This window comes from Oncorhynchus kisutch, linkage group LG19, assembly GCF_002021735.2.
Source record: "Oncorhynchus kisutch isolate 150728-3 linkage group LG19, Okis_V2, whole genome shotgun sequence".
In the NCBI taxonomy this organism is placed as follows: Eukaryota; Metazoa; Chordata; class Actinopteri; order Salmoniformes; family Salmonidae; genus Oncorhynchus; species Oncorhynchus kisutch.
In genome coordinates this window covers 23664265-23682288 of record NC_034192.2, presented here as the reverse complement: position 1 = coordinate 23682288, position 18024 = coordinate 23664265, and the positions used below count along the sequence as shown (strand labels likewise).

At 43.8% G+C, this 18024-nt stretch overlaps 1 protein-coding gene across 2 annotated transcripts in view; it reads right to left on the bottom strand.

The window, feature by feature from the left end:
* Nucleotides 1–17437, bottom strand: part of irs1 (insulin receptor substrate 1) — a 69107-nt gene extending 51670 nt beyond the window's left edge. The window contains exon 1 of one of the 2 annotated variants that reach the window (XM_020452279.2): nucleotides 13544–17437. In XM_020452279.2, the coding sequence (XP_020307868.1) occupies nucleotides 13544–16745 (3202 nt within the window). In that variant the 5' untranslated portion in view covers nucleotides 16746–17437. The remainder of the gene's footprint in view (nucleotides 1–13543) is intronic. The other variant, XM_031797783.1, reaches the window with a different exon arrangement.
* Nucleotides 17438–18024: the final 587 nt, after the last annotated feature.

Below are 18024 nucleotides of genomic sequence, written 5' to 3'. Positions count from 1 at the left end.
AAGGAAAGGCAGCTTTGGGGATGACCAGTGAGAAATACCTGCTGGAGCGCATGCTACAGGTGGGTGTTATGGTGACCAGTGAGCTTATAGATGACCTGGAGCCAGTGGGTCTGGCGACAAATATGTAGCGAGGGCCAGCCGACAAGAGCATACAGGTCGCAGTGGTGGGTGGTGTATGGGGCTTGTGACAAAACGGATGGCACTGTGATAGACTGCATCCAGTTTTCTGAGTAGAGTGTTTGAGGCTATTTTGTAAATGACTTCGCCAAAGTCGAGGATCGGTAGGAGAGTCAGTTTTACGAGGGTGTTTTGTAGGCGTGAGTGTAGGAGGCTTTGTTGCGAAATAGGAAGCCGATTCTAGATTTAATTTTGGATTGGAGATGTTTAATATGAGGCTGGAAGGAAAGCTTAGTCTAGCCAGACACCTAGATACTTAGCCAGACACCTAGGTCAGAGCCGTCCAGAGTAGTGATGCTAGTCGGGCGGGCGGGTGTGGGCAGCAATCAGTTGAAAAGCATGCATTTACTTTTACTAGCGTTTAAGAGCAGTTGGAGGCCACGGAAGGAGTGTTGTATGGCATTGAAGCTCGTTTGGAGGTTTGTTAACACAGTGTCCAAAGAAGGGCCAGAAGTGTACTGAATGGTTTTGTATGCATAGAGGTGGATCAGGGAATCACCCGAAGCAAGAGCAACATTACTGATATATACAGAGAAAAGAGTCACCCCGAGAATTGAACCCTGTGGTACCTCCATAGAGACTGCCAGAGGTCCGGACAACAGGCCCTCCTATTTGACACACTGAACTCTCTGAGAAGTAGTTGGTGAACCAGGCAAGGTGGTCATTTGAGAAACCAAAGCTGTTAACTTCTTGGCGCACCCATCCTGTTAGCGGGATCATTTGTCAACATCCGCTGAATTGCAGAGCACCAAATTCAAATTAAATTACTAAAAATATTTAATTTTCATGAAATCACAAGTGCAATATAGCAAAACACAGCTTAGATTGTTGTTAACTTCTTGGTCACCGGGGGCAGCATTTTCACATCCGGATGAAATGCATGCCCAAATTCAACTGCCTGCTACTCATCCCCAGAAGATAAGATATGTATATTATTGGTAGATTTGGATAGACAACACTCTGACGTTTCTAAAACGGTTTGAATCATGTCTGTGAGTATAACACAACTTATTTAGCAGGTGAAACCCAGGAGGAAAAAACAGATTCACTCTTTTCAATGGGTCACTCTTTTCAATGGGAATCCAGATTTCTAAAGGGAACTTCTTGCAGTTGCTATCGCTTCCACTGGATGTCAACAGTCTTTAGAAATTGGTTGAGGTTATTCCTTTGTGTAATGAAGAAGTACAGCCATCTTGAACGAGGGTCACTTGAAGTGTACTGTTAGATAGAGGACCATTTATGATGTTTATGGCACATATTGGAGTGCCAACAAAAGAAGCTCGTCAAAGGTAAGGCATGAATTATATTTTTATTTCAGAAATCTGACATGTTGGCTGGATTCACAACAAGTGTAGCTTTAATTTGCTATCTTCCATGTGTGATTTAATGAAAGTTATATTTTATAGTAATTTATTTGAATTTGGCGCTCTGCATTTTCCCTGGCTTCAGGCCATGTGGGCGTCCCACATATCCCAGAGAGGTTAAGCCACCTGGCATGTCAGATTTCAAAAGCTTTACAGCTAAAGCAAACCAAGCGTTTATGTAAGGACATATCTCTCAGCAGACAAAATATTACAAACAGCTAGCAGCAAAGTAGATTGTCACGAAAGTCAGAAAAGCAATAAAATGAAACGCTTACCTTTGATGATCTTCGGATGTTTGCACTCACGAGACTCCCATTTACACAATAAAATGTTCCTTTTGTTCCATAAAGATTATTTTTATATCCAAAATACCTCCATTTGGTTGGCGCGTTTTTAGTAATCCACAGGCTCGAGCGGTCACGACGGGGCAGATAGTATCAGTAAAGTTCGTAGAAACATGTCAAACGTTTTTTTTTATAAATCAATCCTCAGGTTGTTTCTACAATAAATAATCGATAATATTTCAACCGGACCGTAGCTTTTTCAATAGGGGAGAGAGAGAACATGTCTGCTCCAAGCTGTTGGCGCATGCAAAACTCTGCTGGCACCCAGCCATCCACTGACGCGATGTGATCGTTCTCACTCATTTTTCAGAATAAAAGGCTGAAACTATGTCTAAAGACTGTTCACACCATATGGAAGACATAGGTAAAGGAATCTGGTTGATATCCCACTAAATGGAGGGAAGGCATGCAATGGAACAGGGAGCTTTCAAAATAAGAGGCACTTCCTAGTTGGATTTTCCTCAGGTTTTTCGCCTGCAATATCAGTTCTGTTATACTCACAGACAATATTTTGACAGTTTTGGAAACTTTAGAGTGTTTTCTATCCTAATCTGTCAATTATATGCATATTCTAGCTTCTGGGGCTGAGAAATAGGCAAGTTTAATTTGGGTACGTTTTTCATTCAAACATCAAAATACTGCCCCCTACACTCAACAGTTTAATAAGTCTGCCGATAAGAATACGGTGACTGACAGAGTCGAAAGCCTTGGCCAGGTCGATGAAGACAGCGGCACAGTACTGTCTTTTATCGATGGCGGTTATGATATCGTTTAGTACCTTGAGCGTGGCTAAGGTGCACCCGTGTCCAGCTCGAAAACCGGATTGCAGAGCGGAGAAGGTTACGGTGGGATTAGAAATGGTCAGTGATCTGCTTGTTAACTTGGCTTTCGAAGACTTTAGAAAGGCAGGGCAGGATGGATATAGGTCTGTAACAGTTTTGGTCTAGAGTGTCACCCCCTTTGAAGAGGGGGATGACCGCAGCAGCTTTCCAATATTTAAGGATCTCAGACGATACGAAAGAGGTTGAACAGAGTGGTGAAGGGGTTGCAACAAAGGTGGCAGATAATTTTAGAAAGACAGGGTCCAGATTGTCTAGCCCAGCTGATTTGTACTGGTCCAGGTTTTGCAGCTCTTTCAGAACATCTGCTATCTGGATTTGGGTGAAGGAGAAGCTGTATAGAAATGCTTATAGATTAACATTATAAATTAACATCTGCAACATAACCTCAGTGCAGTGGGCAGCTGGGAGGAGGTGCTCTCATTCTCCATGGACTTTACAGTTTCCCAGAACTTTTTGGAGTTTGTGCTATAGCATGCAATAAAGCATAAAGCACTAAATAAACGAAATACAGCTGCTAGAATCCTGACTAGAACCAAAAAAATTGATCATATTACTCCAGTGCTAGCCTCCCTACAAGGGCTGATTTCAAGGTTTTACTGCTAACCTACAAAGCATTACATGGGCTTGCTCCTACCCATCTCTCTGATTTGGTCCTGCCGTACATACCTATACGTACGCTACGGTCACAAGACGAAGGCCTCCTAATTGTCCCTAGAATTTCTAAGCAAACAGCTGGACGCAGGGCTTTCTCCTACAGAGCTCAATTTTTATGGAACGGTCTGCCTACCCATGTCAGAGACGCAAACTCGGTCTCAACCTTTAAGTCTTTACTGAAGACTCATCTCTTCAGTGGGTCATATGATTGAGTGTAGTCTGGCCCAGGAGTGGGAAGGTGAACGGAAAGGCTCTGGAGCAACGAACCGCCCTTGCTGTCTCTGCCTGGCCGGTTCCCCTCTTTCCACTGGGATTCTCTGCCTCTAACCCTATTACAGGGGCAGAGTCACTGGCTTACTGGGACTCTCTCATGCCGTCCCTGGAAGGGGTGCGTCACCTGAGTGGGTTGATTCACTGATGTGGTCATCCTGTCTGGGTTGGCGCCCCCCCCCTTGGGTTGTGCCATGGCGGAGATCTTTGTGGGCTATACTCGGCCTTGTCTCAGGATGGTAGGTTGGTGGTTGAAGATATCCCTCTAGTGGTCTCGGAGGACCTGAGCCCTAGGACCATGCCCCAGGACTACCTGACATGATGACTCCTTGCTGTCCCCAGTCCACCTGGCCTTGCTGCTGCTCCATTTTCAACTGTTCTGCCTTATTATTATTCGACCATGCTGGTCATTTATGAACATTTGAACATCTTGGCCATGTTCTGTTTAAATCTCCACCCGGCACAGGCAGAAGAGGACTGGTGTTTGACAGTGATGAGGGTCGTTTGACCGCAGACCCATAGCGGACACAGGCAATGATCGCTGAGATCCTGATTGAAAACAGCAGAGGTGTATTTGGAGGGCAAGTTGGTCAGGATAATATCTATTTAACGTAACCATGGTGTGTTTCTTGATCATTTGTGTGAGATTGAGGGCATCTAGCTTAGATTGTAGGACTGCCCGGGTGTAAACCTATCTGGGGTAGGCGGGACGCATGGCCAATAGCCAGGGAAAATGCAAAGCGCCAAATTCAAATACATTTCTATAAAAATTACACTTTCATTAAATTACACATGCAAGATAGCAAATTAAAGCTACACATGCAAGATAGCAAATTAAACCTACACTCGTTGTGAATCCAGCCAACATGTCAGATTTCAAGAAGGCTTTTCAGCGAAAGCATAAGATGCTATTATCTGATGATAGCACAACAGTAAACAATGAGAGAGTAGCATATTTCAACTCTGCAGGCGCGACACAAAACGCAGAAATAAAATATCATGCCTTAACATTGATGAGCTTCTTTTGTTGGCACTCCTATATGTCCCATAAACATCACAAATTGTCCTTTTCTTCGATTAATTCCGTCGATATATATCCCAAAAAATGTCCATTTATTTGGCGCGTTTGATCCAGAAAAACACTGCTTCCAACTTACGCAACGTCGCAACAAAATATCTCAAAAGTTACCTGTAAACTTTGCCAAAACATTTCAAACTACTTTTGTAATACAACTTTAGGTATTTCTAAACGTATATAATCTATCAAATTGAATACGGGATGATCTGTGTTCAATACAGGAGCAAAACAATCTGACGCATCTTTTCTGGTTACACGCCTCTATCAAAAAGGTACACATGAAGTTACTCTCATTCTAAGCTATGGTCCTTCATTTCACAAAGGAAAAACCTCAACGAATTTCTACAAACTGGGGACATCCAGTGGAAGCGGTAGGAACTGCAGGAAAGTTGATTAAAATTCTGGATTCCCCGTGAAAGCCCAAATGAAAAGAAAGTGACCTCAAAAAAATATATCTGAATGTTTTGTCCTCTGGGTTTCGCCTGCTAAATAACTTCTGTTATACTCACAGACATGATTCAAACAGTTTTAGAAACTTCATAGTGTTTTCTATCCAATACTAATATGCACATATTAGGATTTGGGACAGAGTAGGAGGCAGTTCAGTTTGGGAACGCTATTTATCCAAAAGTGAATTAGAAGCTTGAACTGTTTGGGCACAGACCTGGAAAGTATGAGAATGTTGCAGGCTCTCTCTGCAGTAGATTGCAACTCCTTCACCTTTGGAAGTTCTAACTTGATGTAAAATGTTGTAGTTGGGGATGGAAATCTCAGCATTTTTGGTGGCCTTCCTACGCCAGGATTCAGAAACAGCAAGGACATCAGGGTTGGCAGAGTGTGCTAAAGCAGTGACTAAAACAAACTTCGGGAGGAGGCTTCTGATGTTAACATGCAATGAAACCAAGGCTTTTACGGTTACACAAGTCAACAAATGAGTGCCTGGGGACAGGCAGGGCCTGGGTTAACCTCCACATCTCCCGAAGAACAGAGGAGGAGTAGGATGAGGGTATGGCTAAAGGCTAGCAAACTGGTCGCCTAGTGCATTGGAGCAGATTTCTGGGCGTGGTAGAATAGATTCAGGGCATAATGTACAGACAGGGGTATGGTAAGGTGTGGGTACAATGGAGGTAAACCTAGGCATTGAGTGACCATAAGAGAGGTTGCATCTCTGGACGCACTAGTAGTGCTGGGTGAGGTCACAGCATGTGTGGGAGGTGGGACAAAAGATGTATCTGAGGCATGATGAGATGGACTAGGGGCTCCGCAGTGAACTAAAACAATGATACCTATTCTAAACAACAGTATACAAGGCATATTGACATTAGAGAGAGACATAAAGCAAGGCATAAAACAATCACAGGTGATGATTGGGACAGTTAGCAAAAGACAACAGGTAAGCCAACAGCTAATCAGCTAAGAGAACAACAGGGCCTGAGTTCGAGGCTGCTACCGACAGATAAACAAAATGGAGGACCGTGATTAATGAATAGTCCAGCAGGCATCAGCTATGTAGCCAAGTGATCATAGGGTCCAGTGTAAAGGTCGACCGATTAATCGGAATGGCCGATTAATTAGCAATTGATTAATTAGCAATTAGCATAACAATAGCAATTCTGTATTTTTGGACACCGATTTGGCCGATTTTTTTTCTTTTACACCTTTATTTAACTAGGCAAGTCAGTTAAGAACACATTCTTATTTTCAATGGCGGCCTAGGAATGATGGAATAACTGCCTTGTTCAGGGGCAGAATGACAGATTTTTACCTTGTCAGCTCGGGGATTCAATCTTGCAACCTTACAGTTAACTAGTCCAACGCTCTAACCACCTGATTCCATTGCACTCCACGAGGAGACTGCCTGTTACGTGAATGCAGTAAGAAGCCAAGCTCAGTTATGAAAAACAAGCAATCAATCATAATCACTAGTTAACTACACATGGTTGATGATATTACTAGTTTACCTAGCGTGTCCTGCGTTGCGTATTCGCGGAAAAGGACTATCGTTGCTCCAATGTGTACCTAATCATAAACATGAATGCCTTTCTTAAAATCAATACAGAAGTATATATTTTTAAACCTGCATATTTAGTTAATATTGCCTGCTAACATGACTCATTGCGAACTGTGAAGACTATTTCTTCCTAACAAAGACAGCCAACTTCGCCAAACGGGAGATGATTTAACAAAAGCGCATTTGCGGGAAAAAAGCACAATCGTTGCACGACTGTACCTAACCATAAACATCACTGCATTTCTTGAAATCAATACACAGAAGTATATATTTTTAAACATGCATATTTGGATAAAAGATATCCAGGTTAGAAGGCAATATTAACCAGGTGAAATTGTGTCACTTCTCTTGCGTTCATTGCACACAGAGTCAGTGTATATGCAACAGTTTGGGCCTAATTTGCCAGAATTTTACGTAATTATGACATAACATTTAAGGTTGTGCAATGTAACAGGAATATTTAGACTTAGGGATGCCGTTAGATAAAATACGGAACGGATTGTATTTCACTGAAATAATAAATGTCTTTTTTTCGAGATGATAGTTTCCAGATTCTAACATATTGACCTAAGGCTCGTATTTCTGTGTGTTATTATGTTATAATTAAGTCTATGATTTGATAGAGCAGTCTGACTGAGCGGTGGTAGGCACCAGCAGGCTCGTAGGCATTCATTCAAACAGCACTTTTGTGCATTTTGCCAGCAGCTCTTCGCTGTGCTTCAAGCATTGAGATGTTTATGACTTAAAGCCTATCAACTCCGAAGATTAGGCTGGTGTAACCGATGTGAAATGGCTAGCTAGTTAGTGGGGTGTGCGCTAATAGCGTTTCAAACGTCACTCGCTCTGAGACTTGGAGTGGTTGTTCCCCTTGCTCTGCATGGTTAACACTGCTTCGAGGGTGGCTGTTGTCGATGTGTTCCTGGTTCGAGCCCAGGTAGGGGCGAGGAGAGGGACAGAAGCTATACTGTTACACTGGCAATACTAAAGTGCCTATAAGAACATCCAATAGTTAAAGGTATATGAAATACAGCTCGTATAGAGAGAAATAGTCCTATAATTCCAACAACAAATACAACCTAAAACTTCTTACCTGGGAATATTGAAGACTCATGTTAAAAGGAACCACCAGCTTTCATATGCTCTCATGTTCTGAGGAACTTAAACGTTAGCTTTTTTACATGGCACATGTAACTTTTACTTTCTTCTTAAACACTTTGTTTTTGCATTATTTAAACCAAATTGAACATGTTTATTATTTATTTGGGGCTAAATAGATTTTATTGATGTATTATATTAAAATAAGTGTTCATTCAGTATTGTTGTAATTGTCATCATTAAAAATACATATATTTTTTATATGATTAAATCGGTATCGGTTTATTTTGGTCCTCCAATAATCGGTATCGGCGGTAAAAAAAAAATCATAATCGGTCGGCCTCTAGTCCAGTGAACAGCAATAGATGAAACAGGGAATCCGCTAGCTAGTCGTTACTATGCTAACAAGTGGGAGACATAGGGTCCACTGAGCAGGCCAGGAGATGGGCCTGGCTCAAGGCTACCTTCGGGGCTGGGCCACTTGGTGGCAGCTAGCTAGCTGGGATGATCTGGAGTAATGGTCCAGGGCTTACGGCAGGAATCTGGTGTTGTATTGGAGAAAAACAGTCCGATATGCATACTGGCAAGTATTATCCAGGCTAAAAGTGGCTGGTGTCTATGCTAAAGCTAAATGCCGCTAGCAGTGGCTAACAATGATTAAATAGTTAGTAGCTAATTAGCTGGTTAGCTTCTGATGGCTAGCTTCTGATGGAGGTTCTGGCTACAAGGTCTAAAAATAGCAGATCCGTATCACATTGGGTGAGGCGGGTTGCCGGAAGGTATATTTAATTTTTTTTCATGGAAAAAGAGAAATCTATACAAAAAAAATACAACATTTACACGGGAGAACGACAAACAACGTCTGCACTGCTACGCCATCTTTGAATTGATCAATAAATCGGCTATATTCTAGAGGTAGACCAAGACATTGTTTTAATCTTTGACATGTTAAACACACTTTCTACCCACCAATCCAGCAGAGAGGGGGGGGGGGGGGCTTCCTGAAGGCGAAAATAAGCAGAGGAGAAGAGTTACACAATTCTGCACCCCAGTCTACACAACCCATATGCACACGCACGCACATAAAACCACACCAAGCAATCCCTACATAAACAGTATCTCTTTATCCAGCACTGTGAATGGCTGGTATTTCACAGCATTTAAATGATAAAATGTTTCTCCGCGGTCTAGAAATAAATATTCTCCTCTCATTCCATCTTCTCTGCAATACTGGACACACACACCCCCCAATTTGGAAATTATTCAGACCCCTTGACTTTTTGCACATAGTTACGTAATAGCCTTCTTCTAAAATGGATACAATTGTTACTCCTTTTCCATCAATCTACACGTAATAATCTATAACAAAGAGAAAAGGTTTAGAAAATTGTTGCAAATGTATAAAATAACATAAACATGAATTCCTTATTTACATAAGTATTCAGACCCTTTGCGATGAGACTCAAAATTGAGCTCAAGGGCATCTTGTTTCCATTGGTTCTCTCATTGACAGTGCATGTCAGTAAAAACCAAGCCATGAGGTCAAAGGAATTGTCCGTAGAGCTCCGAGACAAAATTTTGTCGAGGCACAGATCAAAAAAATGTCTGCAGCATTGAAGATCCCCAAGAACACAGTGGCCTCCATCATTCTTAAATGGAAGAAGTTTGGAACCACCAAGACTCTTCCCAGAGCTGGCCGCCCATCCAAAATGAGCAATCGAGGAAGAAGGAATTGGCCCAGAACCTGTTGGTCACGCTGACAGAGCACTAGCGGTCCTCTGTGGAGACGGTTTTCCTTCTGAAAGGTTCTCCCATCTCTGCAGCACTCCACCAATCAGGACTTTATGGTAGAGGGGCCGGACGGAAGCCACTCCTCAGTTAAAAAGGTACATGACAGCCCGCTTGGAGTTTGCCAAAAGGCACCTAAAGGACTCACACCATGAGAAACAAAATGGTCTAATAAAACCAAGATTAAACTCTTCGGTCTGAATGCCAAGCGTCACGTCTGGAGGAAACCAGGCACCGCTCATCACCTGGCCAATACCATCCCTATGGTGAAGCATAGCGGTGGCAGTATCATGCTGTGGGGATTTTTTCAGCGACAGGGACTGGGAGACCAGTCAGGATCGTGGCAAAGATGAATGGAGCAAAGTGCAGAGAGATCATTGATGAAAACCTGCTCCAGAGCACCCAGAACCTCAGACTGGGGCGAAGGTTCACTTTCCACCAGGACAACAACCCTAAGCACACAGCCAAGACAACGCAAGAGTGTCTTCAGGACAAGTCTCTGAATGTCCTTGAGTAGCCCAGCTAGAATCCGGACTGGAAACCGATCGAGCATCTCTGGAAGGATCTGAAAATAGCTGTGCAGCGACACTCCCATCCAACCTGACAGAGCTTGAGAGGATCTGCAGAGAAGAATCGAAGAAACTCCCCAAATACAGGTGTGCAAAGCTTGTAGCTACATACCCAAGAAAACTCAAGGCTGTAATCGCTGCCAAAGGTGATTCAACACAGTACTGAATAAAGGGTCTGAAAACTTATGTAAAATGTCACATTTCCATTTATTTTATTTTTTTAATGTGCAAACATTTCTGAAAACCAGTTTTTGCTTTGTCATTATGGGATAGTGTGTGAATGTGTATATCCATTTTAGAATAGAATGTAAAACAATTGGAAAAACTAAAAGGGTTCTGAATACTTTGAATGCTCTGTAAGTACTGGTACACACACAAAAAAGGGCAACTCCATGGTAAAATGCCACACTAAAACCATTGATTGCACAGGGTCTACTTTGAACAATTTCCACAAACACACTTACATTGAACAAAAATAAAACACATAATGTAAAGTGTTGGTACCATGTTTCATGAGCTGAAATAAAAAGATGCCAGAAATTTCTCAAATTCTGTGCACACATTTGTTTAGATCTGTTAGTGAGCATTTCTCCTTTGCCAAGATAATACATCCACCTGACAGGAGTGGCATATAAAGAATCTGATTAAACAGCATGATCCCTTACACAGGTGCACCTTGTGCTGGGGACAATACAAGGTCACTCGACAACGTGCAATTTTGTCACAACACAATGCTGCAGATGTCAAGTTGAGGGAGCATGCAATTGGCATGCCGGCTGCAGGAATGTCCACCTGAGCTGTTTCCATACAATTGAATGTTCATTTCTCTACCATAAGCCACCTCGGTCATTTTAGAAAATTTGACCGTAGGTCCAAACGTCCTCACAACCGCAGATGTGTGGGCGAGCAGTTTGCCGACATGTACAACAGGGTGTTTCAGTTCCAGCCAATATCCAGCAACTTCGCACAGCCATTGAAGAGGAGTGGGACAACATTCCACAAGCCACAATCAACAGCCTGATCAACTCCATGCAAAGGAGAGGTTTCGTGTTGCCTGAGGAAAATAGTGGTCACGCCAGATACTGACTGTTTTTCCTCATATCTGACCACAGATGCATATCTGCATTGCCAGTCATGTGAAATCCATAGATTACTGCCTAATGAATGTATTTCAATTGACTGATTTCCTTATATGAACTGTAGCTTAGTAGTATAATATTTGAAATTGTTGCATGTTGCGAGTATTTTTATTCAGTATACTTGAACAGTGCAGATTACATAACAATTACGGTAAAAAAATAAAATTAAAATTTTAAACATATAGCCTAAATTAAGATTAAAAGATGTATGCTGAAATAATGGGGCGTCAGCTATGATGACACCTTGAGTTTGAAAAAATCTATTTTAATTATTGAACTACAGTAAGTGAAATGGATTAACACCTGACAATAACTGAATGACATCATGGGCGACTGTTCTGTACTATACAGAAATGCATAATTATGGATATGTCATGTATTCATTGTGATGCATCCTGAACAGGTACACAAAAAGGTAGAAAAATGCTATATCCACATTTGTGTGTTTGGGTATTATTCTACACATCGGCTTTTATTCTAATGAGGTTCCCCCTAAACAAGACCAAATTTGGTTGGTACCGACAGACCGAATCTGAATTATTAATAGATGTCTATGTTTCACAAGTTTGGACTCAGTAGAGCACAACACAGTACCGGGGCAGCAGGTAGCCTGGCGGCTAGGATCGATGGGCCAGTAACTGAAATATTGCTGGATCGAATCCCAGAGACAAAAATGAATCCCAATTGCTCCATGGTAGCCGTCAATAATGGATGATCCCCTGGCTGTGACCTCACTCTCCAAGGGTGTCTCAGTTTGCTGTCCAAACTTGTGAAGCATAAACTTCTATATTTCAGCTACTTTTCAATGTCCATGGACGTACGGTGTCGGTTGAGGACGCTGGTTACAGTAAATGGAAACAGATGGGGCTCATGGATAGGTGTCAGTAAAAGGTGACATTACTGGAGAGGAGAGCGAAAGAGAGAGAGTGACAGGGAGAAAGACAGGAGGGGTTGTCCAGAGTTATCACAATTATGAGCTGAACTCAACAGTATGCCAGTGGAAGGGAGGACAGTAGCAGGTGACCCAACTGTGGTTTATGGATTTTAGCCAATTCAATTGCAGTTATTCTGTTACCAACATTGTAATGAATGACACATTTGAATCACTTAATAAATCATAAACAAAATCATCATAATTGGAAAAAATAACTAATTTGTAGGTTTACCTTTACTTACTTCTGTGAACTTTCATCATCCTCCCTCATGAGGGAGAGAAATGTGAAACGATCTTAAAGATGTGGGGGTTTTGTAAAAGAACGGCAATATTTCCTAAACTTACAGAAGGAAAATCAATTCACAAAAGTGTTGATATTAGTTGGCAAGGGTCTTAACTGCAACAATATTGTGTGTTGATGTATTTCTAATACCTTTTAAGACTTATTCTGGTAGATGTTTTCTAAGAGCCGTTTTCCATGTTTGACCAGAAATCAGAAATATTTACTGGTGCCCTGAGAATACACTCCAGTCAGAGGGAACAAAGAGGCCTCTCATCCATCTCCTATTCCATTTGTGTCATCCTGAGAGAATTATGTTAGAGTGAGACTGAGTGTGGAGTGCTCGAACATTAAGATATTTGATCCAGCCAATTGCATGTTAATGAAACATCAAAACTTAGCTACTCCTTAATGGCATTAGGTAAAAATCTAAACCATCAGCTTCAAAATGTAGCCTATAGCATTAACAACAAAAAAAGTGGAAAGAGTTTGAGCTATATGGAAGGAGAATTCAAACTTTAGGCTACTTAACCAAGACAACAAAAAAAATGTAAATACATGAATATTTAATTTACCTATATGAAACTGTGCTAACCTGATTGGAGCTCAGTAGAGTAGCTCAGTAGAAAGTCAAGCTCGTATAGTAATGTATTACATTGCAAAATAAACTAATTCTGGCTCCTGAGAAACCTCTCATGAGTGGGCTAGCTTAAGGGAATCACCCAGGTCTGGGACTGACTGAGTACAGTATGTTCTCTGCTTTCAATGTACATGCTTATAAACTTGGGACTTCATGTTTCATCCATACAGTAATCTGAATGGTGGTATGCACAATGACGAAACACAAATACCACAAGTATTTTCATGCACAAATAGAATCAACATTTCCGAGGGCTAACACACAAACTCTGACTCCACCCACAGACATGCAACGCACACACACACTAACAAAAACAGAATTGTTAGGAAAAGATGCTACGGGGAGCGGACAGTCTTACCTTCTCTGTGAGCGGGGTTCATCCTCGACTCGCCTGCTTTCTGAAAACTAATGCTGGCATAGGCGCGCAGGTCCTCTGGGGCACTCCCACCTTGCGTGTCCATGGCTCTGGCCGGGAGGGAACTCCACTCTGGGAGGTTCTGGTCCTGGTCGATGTAGTTCAGCCTGTTCTGGTTCTGTCCGTTAGAGCTGGGCCCAGATGGGCTTTCTCTCCTCCCGTTGACAGATAATGGGGATTCTCCCGGCTTCAGCCACACATTCTCGAAAGAGGCGGAGCTGTGACGTTTCACTTCCTCCACGGAGGGCGCAGCAGCGCTGACCGGGACTCCTGTGGAGGAGAAGGTCTCCGAGCTGTGCCGGCGCCGGCCCTGCTGGTCGGCACGGATCAATTTAGCTCCCTGGTTCCAGATAAAACTGGAGTTAACCCTGGTGAAAGCACTCAGCCCAGAGAGAGGGCCCATTAGTCCTAAGGGCACGGCACTGGGACCCGCACCAAGCACAGACAGGTCCTGGCTTGGAGGGGACACAGAGAAGGGGGTGACATCAATGGTCGACATCGGAGCGTTCAGAATCATGTGTGTGTCAGAGTAGTCCGTCTGTGTGCAGCTGTAGTCCCGTCTACAGAGGTTCTCACAGGGGATTACAGAGGAGGAGGGAGCCACAGGTGCCACTATAGCATAGCAATCTGTGCAGGAGGCTAGGGATTTGGCTTCCCAGTTGGGAATGCCCCTGCCCTGAGCACCCAGGTGCATGTTCATGTAGTCTGAGGAAATCTCTGCTGGCTTCTCTGGGCCACTCCCTGGGAACACAGGGGAGAAGTGAGTGGCCAAGCCAGCTGAGAAGGCCTTGTCGTTGAACTCTATGTTGACATACTCCCCGGGGCTTTTGGGATCTGTAGGGAAGGGGCACTCATGGGTACGAGGCAGGGTGCTGGCTTTGTTGCCCTCCAGAGAGAGGCGCGTGGGCCTGGCCAGCCTGCTGTCCACATCAGCTCTCTTGGACTTGACCACGGGCTGACTACTGTAGCCCTGTCCCATCAGACTGTCGCTGCTCGTGGAGGAGGCTAAAGAGTCCCTGAAGGCCAGGTGTCCAGAGCTGAGCGAAAGGTGCAGGGGGTTCTGGTCCAGCTTCTTGTGGCTGTGTTCAAAAGAGCGAGGCAAGGAAAAGTAGGCGTATATGGACTTGGGTGGATCCTCTACCAGGTTGATGTAGCAGTCTGGCGGTGTGCTAGTCATGGAGTAGCTCGCCGGTGACATGTTCATGTAATCCCCATGCGACAACAATTTCTCCTCTGTGCTCTCGACAGACAGCTTAGGGTTGACCCCATTGGTCCAGATTTGACCGTAGTTTGTGGTGTCTGGTGAGCAGCTCCCGCTGGGTGACATCATCATGTACCCATTGGAGTCCATTTTGGGGTGCTGGTGGGAGTTAATCTGCTGTGGCACCGACACACTTTTGGGGCTCATGGGCATGTAGTCGGCACTTTTACCTGTGGCAGGTGCCACACCTGGGGTCATGGGCATGTAGCCATCATCTTTTTGGCTCACCCTGTTGCCCTCTAAGGGGATGTCTATGCCCTCCTCTGGGAATGAGTGTGTGGGCATGAAGGCAGAGTGCCTGTAGCTGGATGCTCGGCTGCATGACGAGTATGCAGGCTGCATTACTGTGTACTCCTCCAGCGATACTGTGGAGGACTGAGAGGGGGTCTTCTGGTGGCACACTGTCAGGGGAGATGTGCTCGAGGAGTGTGTCCGTTTCCTGAAGTACTTCTCCAGCTCAGGCTCGTCCAGGTGGGATGGCGTACCATGGGGGTGGGGGCTGCAGCCACAGTGGCCCCTCAGAAGAGTTGCAGGCTTTGCCATGCAGATGTAGTTGTTGAGTTCTTCCTCCCTGGCGGGCGGTGTGTGACCCAAGGAGTCAGGTGTGACACTGCGGAAGGAGCTCCTGAAGTCACAGGGGCTGGATCCATACTCATCAGAGGAAATGAATCCCCCGTCAATAGGAGAGCCAGATATGGAGGCACTGGAGCGGCAGGGGTAGAGACAGTCTGAAGTGGAGCCGTGCCCACTCGTACTGCTGGAGGACAGGCTAACTGGGCTGATTGCTGAGGGGGAGCAGCACGAAGAGGGCATGGGGATAGACCTGCTGTGGTTGAGGGGAGGGTGGAGGCGGGAGGCCCCTCTGTGTCTGTGAGATTGTGTCCTGGCAGCACAGGGGCTCCCATCCACTGAGGCAGGTCTGGTCATGGTTCCTTCCCCATCACTAGAGGCCCTCACTCTGAATGAATGACTGTGCTTTCCCGGGCCAGCAGGAGAGGTGGCCGTCACACTCTCAGTCCGGGACCTCCTTCCCAGTCCCACTTGGCTAGGTGGCAGGTTGTTGTGGTGATGCCTTCTCAAAGGCACAGAGATTGGGTTGGAGCAGTTTGACGAGGAATGGCTTTTGCTCCGGGGACGAAATTCCTCACTCATCGCTTTCATCGCCTCCAGGATGGTTTCATGCATATTTTGAGCAACAACAGAGTCGTCCACTTGCATCCAAAATTCCCCCGGTCCTGTGACTGCGGATCTTCCCACTTCAATGAAAAAGAAATTCTCTGAATGACCGCATCTCCGTATATTCATTAATTGCAGCACGACCGCCGCTGCGTCCGAATTCAATTTCACAAAGCTGATGGTTTTATTTGTTAGGCACAATCTGTAAATCCCAATAAAATTTTTGGTGTGTCCCAAGCCCTTTGGTTTCAAAATAACTTGCCAGACTTCTTTAAAGGCAGGTCCTGGCATGGTTTCTTCTCCATAATTCTCCTCTGCCATTCCACTGCCACCAACAGCAGCATCATGAACTTTACCTTTGTTGTGTAGGTCCACTAGCGCTTGGTGCCACCTGTCTTGTTCCTGCTCGCTGTCCGCTGCAATAGAGAAATACTCATCCTTGGTGTAAAGAGCCACCAGGTATTTGTTTTTGGAATCTGTCCTTTTATTTATGTTGAAGCAGCTCTCCAGCAGGATTGACCTTTTAGGCAGCCCGGACTTGTGTCTCCATTTTTTTTCATTTTCGTAGTACTCCAACCTGGAGGGTCCTGCAGTACTAGCAGCCCGCAGGACAAAAAACCTCTTGTGCATGCTTTTAGGTTTCCTTAAATAACCCACCTTTCTTACATCTGAAAAACAACCCTGCTCCTCTGTAGTTGGGCTAGCCATTTTGGAATTTTAAATAGTACTTGTATTTGAAAATACAACTGTTCTTACTGAAATAAAAAAGCAAAAAATATTAGGGTATTTAGATCCTAATATAGCCATTGAAAACGAGTTAGTGTGGATCTTAATTATGAATATGCTATGGCATACGTCTCAATTAGCTAAACTAACCGCGCTAAACCAATAAGTGCTGTCAAACTGTTGGTGCTGCAGTGGAATTTCTAAGCAGTATGCTACATTTTCTCCCTAAGAATATAAAATAATATACTCTTTATGAATTTGTCCTTTCATTATGATGACAAAAAGTTGCCTACCAAAATATGGGAAAACTCACTTCAGTCCGGAGTTCAAAACAAGCCCCGTCAGCATATGACCCCATTTCGCATGCTCGGTAACCACCAAGGCAGGCTTGTCCCGTCGATAGCCCTGTTTGCAAAAGTGCAACCCATAAAAATAAAACATGTATCAATGCATTCTATTATCTTTTCAAAATATGTTAGAGTCCAATGTGATACGAAGCCGATAAATGTAAAGTTCTCTTCGTCGCTTTGTTAATAAATCCAGTAGCTGTAAACCAAAACAAGGCTCCGTGTTTGTGTGAGTACGCTACAATCCCTATCGATTACAGTTTGCGCTCAAGGAGATGCCCACGTGACGATTCGATGCGTGGACAGTTTAAACAAGGGATACGGCCTACCTTGGCACAATAAACCGCGTCAGCCTATCCCTTGCCATAATAGGCTCGTTGTAAGAATCTGATTGGCCAGAGTTTATATCAATCCGTTAGCGTGACGAAATTGCGCTTAAAAAATGGCACAAAATCAAAATTGCCTATATCGTAGAAGTTCATGATTAAAAAAACAACGTATTTATTCAAGGTTAACAGTGTGGTTACGGTTAGGTTTAAAAATGACATTTTAAGAAGATACATTGTAGAAATAGGCGGGGTTTATGACTTTGTGGCTGTTGTAACTAGTGACGACCCTTTGAATGGGATTAACAGTAGAAATACGCGTTCTTGTACTAGCAAATTATGGTATTTGGCTCTAGAGCCGTGCTTTCAAAGTCGATATTTTACTGATTTATATAATGAAGCATGGTTCAGTTGTTTTCGTTTTTTTGGGGGGGTCTTGTATGTCCACCAGCATAGGCCTACACCTGAATGTTTTGTTTAACAACTTGGGGAAAACAATGTGCCTCGTTCCCGGGAGGGAATGGATTTTTTGAACGGAATAAGGGACAATAATTTGGCAGCATCTTCAAGGACACCCGCTCCCGTCCC